Below are 23,958 nucleotides of genomic sequence, written 5' to 3' on the forward strand. Positions count from 1 at the left end.
ATATATATATATATAAAATGTGATTTAGCAATAGGAAAATACTTGGTGACACTGAATAGGGCAAGCGCAGAGGACTAATGGGTGTAATAATCAAAGAACAGCAGGCAGAGAAAGGCAAGGAATAATGTATGAAATGCAGTGCAAAATCTGAGGAAACTCAGATTTTAAATCAGACTGGGTCACATCCTCACACATTCTTATTATTTCTGTGACCTCCGATAGGTAGGTTAATTTTGACCTCACTTTTCATTCATTCATTTAATACTTGATCATCATACATTTATAAAGCATGTAATAAGGGACAGCCACTAGCTAAGAACTAGCTAACCATGAACATCATATGCTATGACCACACCTTTTTACTATATAATGCAAGGAGCACCGTTACTATTGTATTAACATTGTATTTCACTCTTTTACCATAAATCCCATTATTGGCAATAAAATAAAATTCAGCTAACAGTTACTAAGTTCTTGCTGTATTTCAGGTACTGTGGTAAAGTCTACATACAAATTCTTTCACAGAACCTGGGTAGAATATCACATAAAAATAATTTGAGAGAGGTACTACTTTTATTCCTAATTTGGAGATAAGGAAATAAGGCACAGAGAGGTTTAGGTACTTATTGAATGTCACCCTAACAGGTGGAAGAATAGTGAGGCGAGTCTAGGCAGACTGCCTTCAAAGCCAGCACATTTAATTAACATACTACCCTTCACTGTTAACTGCTGGACGTCTTTCTTCATTCATCACAGTATTCACTAAACCCATTTTTGTTTCTGACACATTATAATTCCTGAAATATTAAAAACTATTTATGGAGGAAAAGATAAGAGGAATAAAGGGAAAGAGGGGGGGACGATCAGAGTAGGAGAAAGGGAAAGGAGAGAGTTCTGTAAGAAATAAGCCCTGCCTAGGAATAAGAGAATGTTTATCAGAAACACCTGCTGGCAGAGTCGTATAGCGCGCAAGTAGCCATTTGCTTAAATTGAGGAAGAACAAAAGTTACTCTGTATCAGTTCACAAATAAACCAACTTCTTCATTGCCATCTCTCCTTGAGGCTAGTACTAGAATATCTAATTTTTGACCTTGTGAGCAGCAAACATTATTGGTCACCACTTTCTATCTTATACTTTGTTGTGAATACCATGAATTTTACTGAAAAACCGGGAATTCTGATCGTATACCTTGCCAATGCTCTAGAATATCATCAGATTCTGATGATTCTTTTCTTAGGACATCTTGTGAGCCTTCTTATCTAGATGCTTTGGAATTTGATAAAAAGGAGTCATTTCTAAACACAATGCCATGAGAAATATTAACCAGCAAAAAACGCAAGACCTCTCTCTGCATGATCTATTTTTATTCTCTCATTGTAATCTCGTAAACCCCACAATTATGGGGCAAGGACAAAATTCCCAGGGACTTTCAAAGTGTATTGACTGTCATTCCGACTGCTACTGCTCTTTAGACCACTTAATATTTCTTGTCCTGCTTATTGTTAAATAAGTAACTCCCAAGAGTCATGATAACAAAATAGATTTCAAATCTTAAGAATAGTCTTAACCTCACCAATATTATTTTAAAAAATTTCGGAAGGACCTTTTATCTATTTAAATGATTTAGAAAAATAATCCTATTTTTTCACTTTTCATACACTTTGTATTTTTTTCTGGGTACTGGGGATCCCCTGCCCTCATACACTTAACATAGACACAGCTTAATCTAACTCCCAATCCCACTTACAATCTGATTTTTCTGTTTCTTTCTTTCTTTTTGTTTTGGTACTGGAGATCTAACTCAGGACCATGCACTTTCAAGGCAAGCGGCAGCACCACTGAGCTAAATCCCCAGTCCTGTTTTTTCAAATACGTTGTTTCCAGTAGCTGTCACCCAGTGTGTTTTATCAGTCCTTTGATTACTGAGTACTAGCTTGTGATCCCTGGAATGCATAGTCTTGCAGGACACATTCACATTGTGTGGCCCATTTTTGATAACTCACTTGTGGTCACCCAGAACCCAAGCTTCAAGTACAAGTTCTACTGAATGTGACCCAATGGCAGGTCACATCTTCAAAGAAGATAAAGAAAACTTGGTAAGTTCCCTTTCATGTCTATTCTAAAATCTTGTTTTGTTTCAGCCTATGTTCCAAAATCCACAATCCTTAATCATCTCCTTGATTTTTTTTTTGTAACATCATTCACCATGTAGTCTGGTTTTCTTCTCTAAAAAATATAAATTCCAAGCAGTTCCAACAGAGAAAGGACTTGATTGGAAACTTTTCTGACTTGTACTGCAGATTATATTTTTGTCCTCCCACACACCTGGCAAAGGTAATGTCTGTGTTTCCCAAACTACTCCTTAGCTTGGAATTACAGAGACAATTAGCTCTCTAATGAATCAGACCAAGTAAAGTGAATGAGTAAGGAAAAAAAATCCCTGAACACCAGATGATGTCTGTACACACCAAGAAAAGAACGTGACTTGCTCTTAGTAGACATCTTTTTAAAAGGAAAGCTTTAATTTTATTTTTAAAAATTGAAATGTGTAGATATCATTGCTTAGCATGTGTAGGGAATACCTAATTGATACACTATGTATAAAGATTGGCAGCCACGTTCACAGGTCTCTACTCTGTCATTGCTTGAGCAGATAAGTAGATTTTACTTTTAGCCATACATGGGTCTGCTCTGGTTCCTAAAACCTAAATGGCAACAGGGGAAAACTGTTCCAGAGTTAGAAAGAACAATTTATTAAAATAGAAAATAACTTCAATTACATTCAAATTGCAAAGATGATGTATAAAGGATTATTCTTCAGGTTATATATTGGCAAAAACTAGTGGAGAGGTTTGTGCTGCTCCATTTGAAAAAGGCACTATAGCTGCTTTCCCAACAGGCCTAGTTCAGAGCTGGTACCCAGTGAACATTAGCTAAATTTCAATAACCTAATTTAAAAATCACTCAATTTATTTATAGTGTCTGTGATAATAATCCATTGACCCAGTTTATACAGTATCATATTAGAAAAAAGATACATGTTGGCATTTTATTTCTCTCTGACGCAAACTATATAACCATCCCACAGGAAAGTCATTTTACCTCTTTTGGAGTTTGTCTCCTAATATATTTCAAAACAAGATGAAAGGATAGTTTAAACAGTGCTAGTTTAAACAGTGGAATTAGATTTCAAATGGGAGTGCTTGTCTATAAGTGGTTGATATTGACAGTCTTAACATTTTAGAATAATTTCCACTTCCCCTTTCCTTAATGATCTAAACATACACATTCTACATGATATGTGTAGTTAGGAAAATTGTCTGCATTTACCCAATAGGTAATTCTAGCTCATTGTGAATTGACTGAAATACCCTTTTGTTTTTACTGTGCTGGGGATTGAACACAAGGAGTAAGTTACAATTTCCAGCTCCTATCCAGTAATATTCTCATTGTTTTATTCATCTTGTCTATTATAATTTAATAATATATTCTAAAGGTAATATACAGCATTTTGACTACCTCTTCTTACTTACTAAAGTGTTTCAAGTATACTTATACAAAATCACCAAGAAGACATGACTAAGAAAAAGTTAAATATATGAATTATATTATGTGTGAATTATATGTGAAACCAAACAATAACAGAGACCACAGTTTTATGAGTACTACTTCCTTATTAGTGATAATCATCACGATCTGCATATAACAGTCACCAAACTGATATATTAAATCAGCACCAAATATGTATTAGAAAATTAGGCTTAAAAGAATATTCAATATCTTAAAAATTAGTTATACACTCTGTGTCTATATAAGATGGTGTCATATTCCCAGTTTCTTGGAGAGTAAAGGAATACAAAAATTAACATAGAGAGTTGAAAGCTTTCCTAAATGCCACTAAAGAACACTAAAAGTTTTGAAAATAATTGTGAAATAGAATGGTCACATTAAATACTTAGGTTAAAAAATGAAAACAAATAGTATGAATGACCTTCAAGTTCTTCTAGAATTATATCTTGAATTTTGAATTATTCTAGGACAAAAATACAAACTCTCAAAATTTTATTTTGGAAATCACATAAGTTAGTCATTCATACTGAAGCATCAGCATTCTCATTTGTCAGCATTCTGATTTAGTTAAGTGTTCATTAATCACAGAAAACCATGGCATAAAACAAGTCTGTTTTAATCACACGTTTTTTTCAAGAGGCTATTGGTTCATACAATTGTTTATTTAATGCCAATTTAAGAAATAAAACTCTTATTAGTGAACTTCATTTAAAGTACCTAATCACTGTTTGAAAACCATTTTATCATCTGATCTGAATACATCAGTAAATCATGGCTCACTTATCACAAAACCTCAGCATATAGAATGTTAAGTCAAGCTAATAAGCAGTATCAATCATACCCCACCGAACAAGACAATCTGTGTTTTACCCTCTTCCTATAATCCATCTGTGATGGGGAACATCTGCTACAAATCATCCAACCTGAAGGACTGCTCTATTAAAGCACTTCTGCAAAAGCCTTCTGTCTTCATTTCTCCAAGTGACTTAGATGGTGGCATTAGGATTTTACCAAGTTCACTGTCACCATATAATAGCAATCATCTTTCAGTTTGTTCTGAGATATAATGGTATACTGTGTAATGTTACACCCTCTTCCTATCGTTGTATAGCAAAACTCAGAGTATAAGCCAGTTCTTTATTATATCTTAAATAGTTAAGGAAGAATAGACATTCTCCTGTAAGTCCTCAGGGGACTGATTTTTCAGGTAATTAAATTAATTTTGTCAAATTTTGTTCATTTGCATGACTATAAAACATTTCCATAGTCTCAATATCCAGTATAACATGTTGATTTCCAGAAAAATAATGAAAGAAAATCTAAATACATTGGAACAAGTGCAAATTTCTACTTCAGGGAAAAAAATACTTATTAAAGCTTTAATAGAGTTTAGTCCATAATATTCTCAAGGGTGTACTGGTCTTAAAGAGAATGGTTTTATAACTCCATTGCTCCATTTTGCCATTGAAATAATAATAATTCTAAATTCATATGTGGTATATTTATGAAAATAAATCATAGGGGTATTTCTAAATTATTCATAACTGAATAGAAAGACTGAATAGTAAAAGACCTTAAAATCATACATTATTTTCTTGATTTTAATCTGCATTACAGAATTATAATGATCCATCACGTCACTCAACACTGGATTTATAGAAAACTATGCCAAAACATAATACCTTGCATATTTTAGCACTTCATGTGTTATTTTCTATAAAATTTTTTTAAGTCATCTGTTCTTAGAATTTATGTAATACTAACTTAATAAATGAGTTTCAGGATATTATCCAGGTTCCTTGAAGTTTGAAATAAGCAAGTTGACTATTTTTAATTATTTTTGACAGTTTGTACAGTAGACTCTCAGATATCTGATCTCAGAATTATCACCTTAATGGACAGTTTACTTTTATATTATTATGTGTGAAGTGTGTACAACTTCAATTAATGTAAAATTACATTAAATATTTGTACCTTCTGCTTGAAAACATTAATTTGCCTTTCACCTGAAGTTTGTGATAATTGACCAGGAGAATATTTTTCAAAAAAAAAATCTCATAGAAATGTTTAAGTAAAAACATTTCACATAACTCTCTGGGGAGTTTTGCATTGGCAATTAAATGCTTCAGGCAAAAATGACATGAGACCCTTTTGCTTACGACTCACTAATCTCCATCAACTGTATAACTCCATAGAGCTGAGTCATAGTTCAGTCCTCTAATGACAACCACATAGTCATAAACAATATATAGGATAAATGTCATCAAATTCCAGTTACATAAGACTGGTATATGGGAAGGATGGTGTCAGTTTTAGTTTTGCATACAATTAACTAGAATCATCATGCAAGTGAGATTGCAAAAGACAGGAAAACTGTAGGAGTCTCAGAAAGTGCTACTGTCATTGAAACTACACTGACATCTACTAAGCAACAATACAAAAAAAAAAAAAAAAAAAAAAAAAACAAAAAAAAAAAAAAAAAAAAAAAAAAAAACCTTGGAAAAGTGATTTGTTGAATGCTCATGACTGACATTTGTTTAAAAACACTCTTGCAAAGAAGAATGGTACTTTTTTAAATAACAGAGTTTCTCTCAAAAGCTTGCAAAACCCTCTAAGGGCTTCCAACAGATCTGTTTTAAGGTTTTTCTTTTGACTTTTCTCACATGTTATCTAGTGACTTCCAAGTCACACTTAGAATGAAATACAAATTTCTTGCCATTACCTTCAAATTCCTCTACTATAGGATACCCAGCAGCTGGTCTTTTCAACATTAACTCCTTGCTTCCTTATCCTCTTTTATTCTTCTCCAATCAAATGAGCTTTCTGCTTCTCAAATATGCCATACCTAGTAACACTTATGAATTCATCCACTAATAGTCTCTTCCTAAAAGACTCTTGCCCATAGTATTTACACATGTAGCTGACTCATTTATTCCTCAGCTCCCTAGCTAATAGTGCCCCATCTTCCCTGCCTGATTTTCACCCCATTTTACTTTCTTCATTGCATTCATTGCTATCTGAAAGTATCTCACTCATTCATTTATTGACTTTCTTTTTCTCCCAGAATACAAGATTCATAGAAGGAAGGGCAGTTTTCCTTATCTTATGTACTACCTTATCTCCAGAGTCCAGAGAGAGTAAATGTTTCCTCAAAATTGATGAAAAAAATTAAGAAGGAAAGAAGGGAAAATAAATAATATAAGAAAAGGAAAAAATGGAAACAAAGTGTTTATAAAAAGAGAAGGGTGGAAGGGGTGAAAGGAGAGCAGAGGAATGGGGGAAGATGAGAACCAAGATACATCATGTAAAGGTGCAAGATCCCAATGATGAATGTAACTGTACTTTATACCTAAAATGTACCAATAAACTTATAGAAATAAATTAAATATACTGTGTAAAGGAATGAATGAATAGGAAATCTTTTTCTTCAAAGAGATTGAGTCAGATAAATGGGAAAGAATGGACAAAGTATGGCACAGTAATTGAATAAACCATAATGATATACACTAATAGTAAATATATTTCTGTATCCTGTAAAAGTCAAATAAATATGTATTATATAATACATATGGACGGAGAGTGGGAAGGTAAAGTGTGGGAGTAGTTTGAGGGGAAAGGGTTTTCAGGAATTGCCTTTGAAACTTGGCACTCTATAAGACCCTCAGAATTTCTCATGGCTCCATTTCACTTTCTAATCCATCCAAATTTTTACACTGCATACACATACATTATCACTAGTAATATAGACCTAAATTTTAAAACCTAAGTTAAAAACATCATATTACAGTTATATATGCAAACCCAGCACAATTTCATAATAGCTAAATCTTGGAAGCAGCTTCTATGTCCATTAATAGATGAATAAAGAAAATACATATACAGACAATGGAGTAATACTCTGCCATAAAAGAAAAACTTGAATCATTTGTTGGAAAATGAATGTACCTTGAGACCACGATGTTAAATGAAATAAATCAGACACACAAGCTTCAGTGTCACATAGTTTCTCTTATATGAGAAACCCACAATAAAATATAAAGAGGAAAAGAAAAGATAGATAATAGGAAGTAGGGAGATAGATCTTTCTCAAAGGGGAAGAAGATCAAGAGATGGAAGGAGGGGGGTGGAGGGGAAGGATGGGGAGGATGAAAGGAATTAAGATGTCTTATGCACATGGTACATGTACCAACTTCTCATAAGGAATGTAAATGCACTGCGCACATGTACTAATTAATAAACTGAATTTAAAAAACTAAATGTAAATGGCAAAGAATGATTAATATGCTAGATTCTGGATACATGGAATATATGGGAAAAAATTTAAAAGGTGACCTAGAGAAAGGCTAGATCTCCTTTAAGATTATATGTCCAACAGGGAAAATTTGAACTATCAGTTAATATACAACCCAACTAAGGACCCAGCATCTTGTTATCTGGCCCTAGTTGCAGCTATAAGAGCTGTAACTTGCCATGTTTATAATGTTCTCAAACTTGGGACATGAAACCACTGGAAATTGCTTCTTGAATCTCTTCTAATAAGTCCTTCTACATTCACTGAATTTTTCTGAATTTCCCATGGACTCCATAGGATTTGAATAATCACCATTATGTCCCACTTAATTCCTACCTTGAAGCCCCTGATTTCCTTTATACCTCTCCTGTCAACTTTTAACTTCTACCACCTGTTTCTTGTCATAAGCAAACACAAAGCATATGAAATCTAATGGAATTAGGTTTGTTGACCCAGCCCACTAACAATGATTTTTTACACTTTATATTTTAGAGTAATATTTCGTTCATAATTTTATATACAAAAATGTGTGTCAGTAGCCTTCAGTTCAGAAACATTTACTGGTTCTATACTCCCTGAATAATTAAGTCCAAACTCATTGCTATAATGTTAAAATCTTTAAACCTACTTTCTTCCAGTTTTATAAATACTGCTATCTGCTCAAATATAAGTCATCTGCTGTCTCTCTCTTCAAAATGCCTTGTTTTCCAGTCTTTTCCCATATGTATTTTCTCACTTTTGACACAGACACATAGACACACATACACACACACACACACACACACACACACACACACACAATCACCTTTTCCATTTTAAATACTAACCCAGAGAAACTGTTTTCTTGGAATCTTCATTGAAACAAACATCCTTATAGCCTCAATATCTGATTTGCTATGTCTCAAAGATATACGGTTTATTCTTAAGTCAATTTGCTATGAAATATCAAGGTCTGTATAAAAACCTAGGTACAGACTATCTAATCAGCCTTTGGCTTTCTAAGCTGTCAGATGTAGAATTTTGGTTTTGCTCTTACATGGTAGTCTCTTCAACTCTTTATAGGGTTTTTTTTTTTAATGAATGCAACAATGAGGAACACACAGAATGTTTAATAATGGGTTTATAAAATGAGGCCATTTCTTTAACTTCTAATTCAATTTGAAAGTTTTTCATAGCAATGCATTTTATACTATATCTTTAAAGTCTGAAGTCTCTATCCAAAAGTGATAATTTCATTGTCCTATAGGTAATTTTAAATCATTTTAATATTTCATTTTATTTTATATTTGCCTAATTGTCTATTTACTTCTAGTTAGCCAACTGTTCTGTCAGTTTTCCCAAATGATTTGTCATTTTTAATTACAAGAGGTTTATGTGCAATATGGACACTTTTCTAATATATCCTTTTCATATTTTCATACTAATATAATCATTCTTAGTAAAGATAAGGAATCATCTCATTCTAGTATTTATCCTTCACAATACAGGAGACTTCCCAGCTCTTTACTCTCCTGGGGTGCTCCCAATAGCAAGTAACATAAAGCTTAAACCAAACCTGCTTAGGAGGTAGGACCTGTGCTGTCTCTGATGACAAGAAATTAAAGCAGGTTTTTAAAATAGTGATCTAATGTTTTAATATTTTCTTCTAGGATCCTGGTTGGTTCCAACTCTCCACTCTGTCACCTACAGCTCTGGCCTTACTCTAAGGTTAATTCCCAAAGAAACAGACTTACAGCTAGCCTATTCTCTCCTAACTGAGGTACAAACATCCATCCCTTCTGGTTATACCAGTTTAGATAGTATTCTTACTCCCAAACCAATACCTTGTAGTATAAGATTGTCATGATCTGATCAACTAAGATGTAGGTTTCTGAACTGAGCAGAAGACATTGCCAAGTTTGTCAGAGAAAGGGCTATCCATAAAATGGTAAGGAGTAGAAAGGGTTAATTCCTCATATTATATTGGGATAGGTGAAGTGAATTATCAGCAAGTAAATAAAAAAGTTCACATTATTTTAGCAAACATTTTCTGCCTCTAAATCTATTTTCATTTGGTAAAAAAATTTCCCTGCTGATAATTTTTAATCCTCTAAAATCTGCATATCCCATCTATGCTGAATCATGTGTACTAGTGCTATGTATGAACAAGGAGTTAAAACTAGAATGCACGTGCAGAATCAAACTCCAGACCCACTTTGGGAGTATTATGTACCATTATCATAGGTGAGCTGTGTGAATTTTCTGAGGCTCAGTTTTGCATTTGTGGAAAGGAGGTATTAATAAATTTATTATAAAATTAGAAGGTATGTGACATTGAGAACAATGCCTTCTACCTGATAATTGGACATGAAATTATTATCATTTCAGCACTATTATTTTCTGTTTTATCTTGTGAGCTCTAAAAAAGATAGATGTTGTTGGTTATACTAATGGGAATAACTTTTTTCTAAGTCAGTTCATATCTTTTCTCATTTATTTTGATAAAATCAAATGTGTTATTTTCTTTAATAAAGAATGAACTGTTGTGGGATTAAGTGGTACTGGCCACATCACAGAGGACCGAGCGGCCCAATCAGAATATCCTACTTACAAAGTACTTTTTAAATACTTTAGACTATATAATATTCATAATAAGACATATTGTCATACTTTTTTTATAAAGTAAGGAAACTTGGACTTAACAGGTTCAGAAATTTGCCCAAGGCTGCAAAGTCTTCACATGCAAGAGTCATAACTACAGTAAAGCTCTTCTGATTCTTTGTCCAACTCTTTTTTCTTTAGATCATTTTTTTCTTGAAATATAGTATGCATAAAAAATTTCTAGACATCTTGTACAAAATGTAGATTCTGGAGCTCTAATCATAGAAATTTGAAATTCAGTAGCTTTTAGGTAAAGCTCATTAAGTCTACATTCTTTTTACAAACATGCCAGAAATTTCACTCCTCATCAAAGTTTGAAAGACACTAATAGTCTTGCCTTTTTTGTTTAGCAATACACCTGGCCAGGTTGGTGCCTAATTAGCTCCATTTAACAAAGTTGAGAAAGCAACATAATGAGAATCCTGTTTTTAATATATATTTAGAACATTCTTTCAGAATAGTGCTATATAAGATTTTATAAAGATTGTTTTTCATATTATGATTTCTTAAAAGTGAAAATATGTGTAAATATTAAGTCAACAGCTACACTAATCTGTTAAGCTAATAAAAATTAGTCATTTGCTGTAAATCTGTACCATAACTAACATTATGTTCTAAAGACACTTGCAATAGAATAGTGAAAAATTACAATTCCAGTCCTTCTGTATCTAAAATGTAAGGTAGAAAGCCACAATTAATAAACATCATCCAAATATGAATGGAAAGTTTTAACTGTGATTTTAACTCTAAATAAAATGTACATGGTACAATTAATACATGGAATACAGTGACCTACCTGGTCAGGGTTGACAGAAAAGTCATTCCTAAGGAAATACACCTTCATTAGAGATTGTTGAAGTCTTAACGGGTATTAAGTAAGCCAAGGGAGGAGAGTTGAGTTTCATGTTGAGGAACCAAGTTGTAATGATTGTAGGTAGGTGGGTATGTAGGTAGGTAAGTAGAACAAGGAGTGATCAAAATATATAATTCATGCTTAAATTTTAAAAAATAATAAAAGATATATTGTCATTAAAACTTGAAATAACCCCTACAACACACACTTCCAACACATTCATTGATCTTGCCACTTTCTGAAGCAGTTCTGGAAGTTCTTTTTCATGAACATTTTTAATTGTGTAATTATGGCTGCCTCAGTGTTGTGAACTGACTCAAAACATTTACCCTTTATGGTCATTTTGACTTTGAGGAAAAGCCAGAAGTTATATGATGTCAAATCTGATGAACGAGGTGGATGAAGACACATTACAATATTTTTATGACCCTGCCTTTCCCTTGGATGGCAATCAGCAGCAGCGTTCAGCATATTTTTTTTCACACCTCATAAAACACACTTGTGAACAAGGACTTCCAGAACTACCTCAGAAAGTAGCAAGATGAGGTGTGCTTGAAGTGTTTTTAGGGGAATTACTAACAATGTGTCTTTTACTGGAATATTTTGAAATGCAAACTTGCACTGTATATTTTGATCACCCCTTATATGTATGTTTTAAATGTTGAGATTTTCCAAATTAAGTGAAAACAAAATTGCTTTTGAAAAAAATCAAGTAGAACTGCTCATTTCACATTTGCATCCTTACAACTGGTTGGAGTTAGTTATTCCCATGTAATTGAAACATTGGGAAAGGGTCACTTAATTAGGTGAGTGAGCAATAAATAAATCTAAGAAAGTCTTCCGTGCTGTTCAGGGACATAGCGGTAAGAAGTATCTGATGAGGACATGAAGGAAAAATGATGTAATACAATATGAAGTTGGATGTTGCAAGCCAGTATATCATGAATGTATCTCTAGGTACTTTCTTTTATAAAAATATACCGTCAATAATATACCTTTAAAATAATTAAATCCTTTAATTCCTTATAACTCTATTCTAAAGACCAAAAACCTCAATAACTAGTTGTTAATATGCATTGGTAGGTATCAATTTGTAATGCACTATAAAAATGTATTCATATCATTAACTACTACTTTTCATCAAAATGTTTTATCGCTTTTTCAGTTAAGTCCATACAGAGTTTTCCTTTATAGTGGATAAGTCACTGTAAATGAGTAAACTAAATGATAAAAATTTAAAAATCACTCGCTGTGTTTTGAGTTATTATATTTATCTGAATTAACTCATTCTTTTAGACAGTAGCTATGCCTCATTTCTTGTTGAAGGACCGGTTTAGGACTTTGCTTTTGTGAATCATTCCCATCCCTGCTTTCATCTTCTCTACAGTAAGTTTTTGCATGTGTTTAGAAATGTCTGTCCTCAAATACTATTTACAGGCTTCAAAAATAGAACTATTTTAGGGTAGTGTAGTATATGTGGCATCAAGTTTTCACTTTAGTTTTAAATGATTTTTTAACAAGAATCCCTTTACTGTTTTGAATCTCATCAAGTTTTAATTTTTTCCTAAATTTTCTATGAGGAAAAACAGCAAAATAGTCCTTAAAATCAAGTAAAGATAAAAAACAAACTGAAAAAAAATGTTGTGTAAGTCATAATGTCTAATTGTAGGTATATTTGTTGAATCAGTGAGTCTTAGAATGCCATAGAGAATGCAAGGTGGTGTAGGTGAGACAGAGCCAGAGTATTGCTTGGAGTGGTGAAACAGTGCTCCTCCTAATGGACTGGACAGTCACATCATAGTTGTCGCCACCAGTGGCAAATAAGGAGGAGGGCAACTGTACCCTAAGAGGTCAGTACATGACAGTCTCATTGCAGGCATCATCTGACCAACTTAACTGTTGTGAAGACTAAAACTTTACTTCAATTCTTTTATTGCTGCCCCCCCAAATAACAAGACAAATCCTTTGATCTCTCCCTCTCTCCCTCTGTCTCTCTCTCTCTCCCTCTCTGTCTCTCTCTCTCTCTCTCTCTCTCTCTCTCTCTCTGCCAGAGATAGAACTTGGGACCTTGCACTTGTGATTTGATCTCTTATGTTGAGGAGAATTTTACTGTCTCAAGCACTACTTGCTTGAACGAATAGAATTGGAATTAGATGATTCTACTTCATTTAAAATTTCCAGGTCTTTGTTTTGTGTTGCCTGTAAAATAATAACAGCTTTAGAGGTTACAAAAAAACATGTAGCTTACTCATTTTTCAGCTTCAAGTGTCAATGGCCCCTCCAGAGAAAAAAATTTTCAAACTGAATATTAGGTGATCAGAGTAAGCATGAGTGTAGTAATCCTGGGTGCACTGACTGAGGTTGGGTTGAATCTATGAGCACAAGGTATCTGCTCAAGGCTTTGGGGCTTATCATTTACTGAGCAGTCCTCACCAGGAAGAGGGTTGCACTGTGTCTGTCTTTCTCATTTGCCAATTTTCAAATAAAGTATTTTAGGGATGCTATATAATAGCACTTCCCTACGGTTTGAGGAAATACCAGCTACAGCTACATAAAAAATGTAAATTTTTTTTATTTTATTATAGTTAAAAATTATAATTTCTCTTATCAGGTAAATCACAGCACCATTTCTAGAGTATCACAGTAATTTGTTCATGAAGAAATTTCATATTTGTAAGAGTTTAGAAAAATAATTGATTTTTAAGCTTTATTATTAAATCACATTATTTTTTCATCGTGCATCTATTCTGTCAATTGTTATTCTAAACTTGACTTATGAAAAAAAGGCAAATGTATTTTGATTTAATAGAAGAGGCCAATATGTAGGATCTTGTCTAATATAATCAAACTTCAAAACATATTTTTCTTACTGTTATCCATTACAAACTCACAGTATAACTCCTGCCTTTCTTTCCTTTCTTTATTCTTCCTTTTTCTTTCTTTCTTTCACTTTTTTCTTCTAGAAATTTTGTTGAGAGCTGAACTTATGTCAAGTACCATGCTGGTGCTTTAGATCAGTGGAAGTTACAGAAAAATAATTATAATCAATATACCAACTGTTATAATGAGACATAAAATGTGCTTCCAAAAGCACTAGAACAATATTTCAACTTCACATTGTTTTGTGGCAGATGCATCTCTGCCGTGGGGGTTACTACACTGAGGACTGAGACCCTTTGTCCTGTAATAACTCGCCACTGCCATATACGGTGCTTCACACATCCTAGGCACTTGGTGAATGTTTGTTTAGTTAAAGGGAATACATTTTGGAAAACACGTAATGTCATAATCTGGAGACTTTCTCGAAAAGAAGTTCAAAAATAATTTTAGAAGTATTACATGCTTATTGGATAGACTTGTAAAATCCAAAGACAAAATAAAAAATAGTTTGTTATCTATATGCCCATCGCTGAGTAATAATTTAATGCATTTCTTTTACATTCATTTCCTTTGCATATTGGGCAAATTAGTATTGATATATTTACATACAATTGTGGACAGTATTCATTTATTAGACTGTATTTCCCATGCCATTACAGTTTTCAATATTAGACAGTTTAATGGCTGCCTAATATTTTACAAGGATTTATAATTTAAACATTACATGATTATTGAGCAATTAGGGTTTTTTTTAACAATGGTTTATAATTATAAATAATTACACTGCCTTAGTATTCTGGCTACATAAATCTCGGTCCTTATCACTAATTATTTTGCTAAGGATCATATATTTTGGCAAGTAAATAGTATAGAGAAAAGAACTTGGGGATTTATTGAATATGTTATTCCAAAATTGAAATATTATTTCAAGCTGAAGGTGTTAATTATTTTTAGTAATTTTTGCCTATAATTAAAATATATACCTGTTAAGAGTGCTAATCTAAACATTTTCATAGGATTTTGGTGCTCAGAAAGGCAAATGATTTGAGTTAGCAAATTGTTGTTTTACTCAGTATTTTTGTTCATATCTTGCATATAGGCAGTTGCTTATAAATGCTCTTTGGAGAGATGAATAAATAGAATGCATGAAATGGAACATTATAGAGGAGCTTAATAAACAAATTTGTTGGCAGTTCTGAGAGAAACATAACATATACATGTCAAGTCTTTTCTAATACCATTTGAAGGTACTCCTGACAAAATTCCTTATCAATGAATAAATCCTCTAAAGAAACTATTTAGAATCACATTCAATTTGCCATTGCTATCCCAAAATTTAGTAGTTTAAGACATCCATCTGTTATTTTCTCTCATGCTTTTGGCAACTGACAGGCTCAGCCAAGCAGTTCTTGCTTAAGAGTTCTCAGGCAGATCCTGGCAAATGGTTGCTGAAGCTCAAGGCATCTGAAAGCTTCTTTGCTTGGATCTGGTGTCCTGGAAGAGCTGGGGTCAAGTGGAGTGTCTCCTCCTCAATGTGGCCCCTCCAAATGGGTAGTTTGCTCTTCTTTAGGTAAAGGTTATCTTAGTGTAATCAGACTTCTAACCTGGCAGCTAGCTTTCCCCATGGATCTATTCTAGCAGCCCTGGAGTGAGACTCAAAGCTTCTTAAAATATTGCCTCAAAAGTTATATACCATTATCTACCAAGTCCAACAGATACAGAACAGCCCAGATTTCACAATAGGCTCCAGTTTTCAGGAGGAATTAGTTGCTTATACACAGAGCAAAGAAGTAAGGGTGGCCATTTTATGCACAGACTAAGACAAAGTCCTTAATGTGTTTTTCAAATGACATCTCTACCTTTCTATGTGATTTTTAAATGGCCTTAATGTGTTTTTCAAATGACATCTCTACCTTTCTATGTGATTTTTAAATGGCCTTTCCCTAACACACACTGTCTTTGCTATCTTCCATCAATAGAAACTATTTCCTAGACTAATAGCAAAATAATGAAGGATCTCTATACTATTTTCTTCTTTCAACAAATCAGATTTTATAATCACATCTGTATTCAAATCTCAGCTATGTCATTCATAGCAGAATGAATTGGGCTAGTAACTACTTTTCATAAAGAATGGACTTTGATGCCCAGTGCCTAACATAAAATCAAATAGACGGTGTGGACATTGACTGCCTATTTTTAACTAAATAATCTCTTCAAGTTTCTATTATAATCTCTATTAAATAGGGATAATGAAGACCACCTCACAGTGACATGGTGATAAATGAATAAATTAATGTTTGGAAATAACGTAGTATAACATCCTATAAGATAGTGAGAGTATGGTAGCTACTACTATAATTTTATTTAATATGTCAGTTATTATATATACTTCTATTACTATCACCAATCTCACAACTTATTACATAACTTCTTCAGTACCTAGATCCAGTTTATTTTCATCAACACAACATTAGCCACTGTTTTGATATTGCTGAACATATTAAACATATTTTTATATAAGGCCCAGACCTTGCCGGGCTTAATAATCATGTTCTTCACTTCATTCCTGAAAACCAAAATGTCACTCAACACTACCCTACCTTTAAAAATCACAAATCCTGGCCATTTCTCTTTATAATACAAATTTCTAGTGTTATATCTTTCTCCCAATATAAACCTGTCTCTGATTCCTCCCCTATTCTCGTCTGTCTGTACCTACTCCCTACCCCCACATCCCTCGACCATTACCTATGTCCTTGGCATCTGGGATAATAAATAGCCACACACTTTCAAACTTCTACGTCTAAATACATCCCCCTAACTTCTTCAGCTCCCACTTTCCTAGCCTCCCTGACTTGCTTAGTTCCATTTCAAAATAACGTAGTCTAATAAATATGGAACTCCGATCCTATTCCAAAATCTTTGTATTCTCTTTTTGCATTCTTTCATCACCTGCCTCACCCAAACTTTCTTCTCATCCTCCAGTCCCAGTCTCTTCACTCAATCATCCTGTTTTGTAGACAGTGTGTGTAATTCATTAGTGAAAAAGTGAGCATCACGATTGCTATCTCAAAGGCTTTCTGTTTTCATTATTTCAATGTAGCTTCTTTCACCCCTCTTTGTGGAAACACTGCCATCTCATCTCAGGGATGTCCTTTAATCCTACACGCACAGTCACATTCTTCTACCTATCAACTTCCTGATGGATTCAGTAATAGTCCCTTTTTTCCAAATCTGTGCTTTCTTTCATCTGCTGCTGCTGCTGCCCATCTTGGGTAAAATGTTTATCCTTCACCTTCTAGAAATGTCATCTGCCCTAAAGAGGCTTGGAATCTCTTTCTACATTTCACTGTTCAGTCTCTACTCAGACATCTTGACTAATTACTCTTTCTCTTTGGCACCCAGTCATCTCTTAGCTCCTTGAAGTCAATCTCAGTCCATACCTCTTAGACTACCTAACCACAAAATCTAGAGAGCAACTTACTACATGAGAACCAATTCAGTAATTATAACTTAAAAGTACCAGCATGATATTTTTATTCAAAATAAAAGCCTTCTTGCTACTTGAATAGTTCATGTCATGGGATAGAACAAATGTCAGTAAGAAAACTGATGTTACTTTTAGCCACTAAAATGTGAATACCTATATATTTTAATGCTATTTAAATAACTATTTTAGGAATAAAAATAAAATGATACATTTCTCCTCAAATCAGATGATAGTTATTCATTGAAGAAGTCCATTTATGCATAGATTAATCACGACCATTCTTTACCATTCTTTCATCATCAAAGGCAATTAACTGTCTCTAATTCACTCCCTCTCCATACCTACAACAAATGAACCTAATTACAGTCTCTTTTAAATTTTTAACAAACTTTATGTATTCCCAACTTCTGGTATATGTACTTTCCTACTCCTATTCCATACCAACATAATTTCAAATCCTTTTGTATCTCTTTTGTTGGATTTTAAGTACTTGATAGACTGCATGACAGTGCCTGGATGTGATAGACTTTTTGAACATGAAATTAGCCCCATCCTCCGATAGCTTTGTGAATGAATGGAATTGTTTTTATTTTCTATAGCATTGCCTAGAACTTTCTGCTACTTTCTTTGTAAACTGTGACTTATTGCAACAGCTGTAGTTGATAGTGACATTTATATCTTTGTGTCTGGTTTTAATTTTTTCTTTTCATATAAAATATAATGCTAATTAGTAGTTGCCTCTAGGCACAAACTATCAGGAAAATATTCAATCTATAATTAAGTTCCCCCTGAAGTCCTAGAAACCAATTTTCATCCTCTAACTCTTTGCTGTCAATTTTCATTAGTGAATACATATTTAAGATGATTACATTGTTTGATGAGATCCATATTGGAAATACAATTTCTCATGGCTCCTCGTCGTGCTCTGCACTTAGCTTCATCCATTGCCTTTTTCCTATAGGTCCCCCAGGCCCACCAGGGATAGTAATTGTTGAGGAAATCACGGAAAGCACAGCCACCCTGTCCTGGAGCCCAGCAGCTGATAACCACAGTCCGATCTCTTCCTATAACCTGCAGGCTCGCAGTCCCTTCTCCCTGGGCTGGCAAACTGTGAAAACAGGTAAGAGATCTTAGGGCAATGCTCAGACACATCAGCTTCTTACCTCATGGGGTAAATTCGTGAATCATCTAAGATGTTTTTGGATTCTGGAAGCTTGCCTTATTTATTACAATATTGACTGCTATTTACGTCTTTTCATGAACCTGAGGAACACAACCTCCATCACTTTCTTCTTTTCTCAAGTTCCAAAGAGGAACCACATCTGATTTGTTAGAACAATTTTAGAATCACATAAAAGTTGCAAAAATAGCAGGTCCACTCCTCAGATTCCCCTGATTATAACATGTTACATAACCATGCTATAATTATCAAATCAAAAAAGGGACATTAAAAAAAAAAGGGACATTAAGGCAATATTGTCAGGGAAACTCCAAGCCTCAATCAGGTGTCACCAGCTCAACTGGCAATTTTTGTTAAAGTAGAGTTCTATAATAAACTCTGAAATTTTGTTGTATAGATTCCAGGTAGGGAGTAAAACTGTTCCATTGTCCACTTCCTTGAGCTCCTCCTCCACAATCACACATGGATTTTGTATATAAAAAGAAATTTAATGTGAACTATGTTATTTAAAACAGTCTAATATTTTAATGCCTACTCTTAGGATTTTAATATAGTTACCACATATTTATTTTATGGTACTAGGTATTTAAACACATTGAACTACCACCAAATCCTTTTTAAATTTTTTTACATTTTAGACAGGCTCTAAGTTGCCCATACTTTGCTCAAACTTGTTATTCCTGCCTCAGTCTCCCAGTATACTGGGATTACAGGAATGTAGCACCATACCCAGCTAGTCCCTTTATTTTAAAAATTATTTTTGACCCTAATGGTTTTCTTTTTATGTTGTGTAACTACACTTTTCTTCTCTCTCAAAATGTTACAGTCCAGCAAGAATATGTAAAATCACACTCGCTTGGTGGTTATTAGATATGTATTTACCTTCAGAAGCAGTTATCCACACTGGCTAGGGATATGTGGTTATGTTTTACTTCAAAATTGATTTAAAAGTGAAATATAAGAATCAGTAAAATATTTTAGTTCAGAAACACTAAAATTCAATCAGAATATTACGGCAATGGAGTAGTCTATTTGTTCCTTATATAAATAAAACAAGCAGAGAGTTATTTTGATATAAAGTTTACAATCATAGAGAAAAATTCATATATTTACATGCAGAATGTAATGTAGATTTGACATATTTATGCTTCTGCATTAATATAGGCCTCAATATGATTATCATTACAGTGTGCTATACACATATATACATATTTTTGTGATATATATGTGTAATGGTTTCATTCTTGGCCTCATTATAATCTGTGAAGCCACTGGAAAACCAAGAAATTGAGGAAAATCTATGGAGATGGTAGGTTCAGGAAGGACACAGATTCATGGCACACAAACCAATTTATGCAAGAATTCTTATAACTTCCACCCTAGTGCTCCCATATTATCTCTAGTGGCACAGTTCAAAACTTTCACTACCCTGTGGCTAGGATATGGACTCAGTGTCAGACCTGGTGCTGTGCACCACCTATTCCAGCAATAGCAAACCGTTTAGAGCTTTCGATGACACAACAGCCTGCTGAGGCAAGTGTGCCATAGGTTTGCCACCTCCTTCCTGAGGCTATGCATCTGCTCATTCTTGCACATGAACCTACAGACTGCTTCTAAGTATGTTTCTTCTGAAGACGTCAGTATATATAAATATTTATTTTATGCCCATAGTAATTCAGAACATCTTATATTCCCCCTACTACATTACATACTTCCCTTGTTGCATTTATTCTCTGATTCCTGTAGCATTCCTGTCCCTAGTTTTCCTTCTTGGCTCATCTGTTTCTACTTCTTGTTCAGGTGAGTATGAGTTTGGGACTGCACACACCTGTAGTGTTTAAGCATTTGGATTAAATATTGCATTTATTTTAGAAATGCCTACTGTAAGTGTGCATCTTTATCCTTCTAAATAATTTTAATACTAGAAACACATTTATGTTAGGAGTGCTTTAATTATGTTCATCAAGGACTTATTCAAATTCTGTGGTTTGCTATATTTATAAGTAAATGCATTATTTCACAAATAGATTTCTGTAATTGGCCAATTTTATTTACCTTTCATAGTACTAGGTAACTACAAGGTGTTGATCCCTTAATCTAAATCAATGTCATCAAAATAAATGCTAAAACAGAAGTATCTATGAGGAAAAAACAATCTGGAGTTTAAACCCTAGATTAAAGTTAAGCTAATTTATACAATAGTATTTAAAAGCACTTAAAATTCCTTCATATTCTAAAGTAAACAAAGAAAATGAGTTATTTTTGGTAATTAAAGTAAAAAGTTGCACATAGACCTTCTATCTGACTACATTTTGGAATTAACATATATACTGCCTCCTCCAAATGAGATTCAAAGGTAATGATAATGTATTTGTCTTGAAGAAAGTATGAAAATAACCATAAGAAAAAAATAATATTTTCATTTGCAAATCCCTTTTCTATTGAAACAAACTGCTTTTTAATATAGAAATGTGACATTTTTCTTCATGCTATTGAGCAATATTTTCTCACCCAGTATTTGCTTGACTGTGTCTGCTTAGAGTATCCAATCTCCTACAAGCTTAGAATTGATCTGTTTACTTAATTCAGCTATGTTTTAAAAATAGCCCTCTATCAGTTTATCTGTCTTCTGTGGATACTATTTCCATGGATTAATTAAATCTGTCCATTTAATAGGTTGTTTGGTATTTTATTAATTAAATTCTTAGATGTTGTCCTTTTACTAGGAAAGACATTTGTACAAGATTCTTTCCCTTAGTGGATGTAAGGTCCTCCACTGTGTTTAATCATTATGTTCTGTCTGAAGTACATTTTGTTTGAAACTAAGTTGTCCCCATAGTTCCCAAAATACTATTTTAAAAAATATTCTTGCAGAGCTTTTTTGTAAACACATTTTTGTTATAATCATCTGTTATCTTTAATTCCCACAATTTTGCATTTAAAATAAAAAATTCCAAATTTTATAAAACAAAACTTTGTTTCTAATTCATTTCACAATTCTTTCTGGATTTTAATACATTCAGTTCATGTTTTGTACAACTATTTTACATCCCTAATAAGAAATGATCTTAAGTGTAGGGAAAGTGGGAAGGGTAGGAGAAAGATAATAAGGGAAAGAAAAAATAGGAGAAAATGAAGAAATGGAAATAAAATGTTTGTAAAGGAGGAGGGGAGGAGGGGGTGAAGGGAGGGCAGGGACAAGGGGAAAAAATGAGAACCAAGACCTGTCACGTAAAGGTACAAGATCCCAATGATGAATATAACTGTACTATATACCTAAAATGTACCAATAAACTCAATGAGGAAAAAAAAAAAAGAAATGATCTTAGAATTTCCAGTTTTAAATGTGACTTTAAAGCATTTAGAATTCTGGAGAGGGTGTGAGCTTGGCAAGCTTGGGGAGGGCATGTGTATAGCCTATGTTAATAACCCAGAGGATATAAATATGTGAAACCTTGGAAGAATGAATACACGCGCACACACACACACACACACACACACACTCTACACCTGGCAATTTAACTCTGCTTTCAATCATCTAATGAAATGCATTGAGAATTTTGATGGTATTGTTTTAGGTGCTTGGGATATACTGAAGAGCAGAAAAAACAAAAACAAAATCTTTACCTTTAGAAAGATTGCATTCTACTGGATCAGGATAAGCAATAAACACAATAAAATGAGTCAGGAAATGATATAATAAGAATTGACGAATGTTGTAGGGGTAAAATGAGTAAAGGGGTGCCAAAGTACTGTCGTAGGGCTGTATTATGGCTTGAGTTTCCATAACAAAATGTGATAGACTAGGTTTATTAAAAATAAGAAATTTATTTCTCACAGTTCTTTTTCTTGGCTTGCACAAGTTCACCTTCTTACTGTGTGCTCATATGACACAGAGAAAGAGAGTAGGCACACACACACACTTTGGTGCCTTTTCTTATAAAGACATTAAGATCAGAACACTACTCTTCTGACTTCATTATCTTAATTACTTCCTGTTAGAAATATTACATACAAGAGACTTCAAAAACTAGTGAGGCAAAAGAAGAGCACAGTTCAGAGAAAATGGTAGAGGATGACTTTAAAGAGAGATTAGCAGAATTAAATCATAAAGGATACCCTGAAAGTAATGGAGCAACATTGCTATATTGATACTTTAAGTCTTATCTTTTAAGATATTCATTCAATCCTTGTTGAAAATACACCATTATTGTAATGGTGAACCTATGGTATGTATGCTACAGCAGACTCTTTGTTATCATTAAAAGCTCTAAAATGTTCACCATCCCTGGACTATTGGAAAGGAAAGCAGAAAGTCACTAACCTAGCAATGAAGCTATCTATAACAGTTGAGAGATGTTAGTTCTTCACAGTAATGGAAGCAGAGATTGTAAAAATTTTCAGAATTTAAAAACATTTGGAAAGTCAAATTTATGGGATTTCCTGCCATTATGATGTAAAAATTGGAATAGGAAAATAATTATAGGATTACCAAAGGCTTTTTTACTTGACCAACTCTACAATAGAATTTCTATCAACTGTCTTTAAAAAGTTTGTAAAGTTGGAACTGACTGGACAGAATTAGATCACAAGTTTGATGTATCTATCAGACATACAAAGGGAAAGTTCAAGTAGATAGTGGGATACATGAGTCAGGATTGTAAGAAAATGGCTTAGAATAAAGACATAAATTGGAAAACTACTGATATGTACATTGCATTTACATGTCAGATTACATGTCAGCTCCAAATAAGTAAAGAAGAAAAGAGCGTGGAAATTGAACACCCTGATAGTAAAATACTGAGAAAAGAATAAGCCAAAAGAGAAAAAGAAGAAACAATTATTGAAATAAGAGTAAAATCAAATAATGTAATTTCTTTCAAGACAAGAAAATGAGGAAAGCACAGTAACTGAGTATGTCTAAGGTTGATGACAAGTCCAGTAAAATGATTGAAAATTGACCAATGGTTTTAGCAAAATGGATTCAGTAGTGACCTTGATAATAACAGCTTTTGTGGAATAGTAGGCAGTAAAGTCTGACAAGAATTCA

General features: G+C 33.4%; 1 protein-coding gene across 1 annotated transcript in view; it reads left to right on the top strand.

The window, feature by feature from the left end:
- Positions 1 to 23,958, top strand: part of Cntn5 (contactin 5) — a 1,105,367-nt gene that overhangs the window by 1,014,474 nt on the left and 66,935 nt on the right. Inside the window, exon 18 of the mRNA XM_010642035.2 lies at positions 18,690 to 18,848. Within this exon, the coding sequence (XP_010640337.1) occupies positions 18,690 to 18,848 (159 nt within the window). The remainder of the gene's footprint in view (positions 1 to 18,689; positions 18,849 to 23,958) is intronic.

The sequence above is a fragment of the Fukomys damarensis genome, unplaced genomic scaffold, assembly GCF_012274545.1.
Source record: "Fukomys damarensis isolate Sample0158 unplaced genomic scaffold, DMR_v1.0_HiC HiC_scaffold_16, whole genome shotgun sequence".
NCBI classification, from domain to species: domain Eukaryota; kingdom Metazoa; phylum Chordata; class Mammalia; order Rodentia; family Bathyergidae; genus Fukomys; species Fukomys damarensis.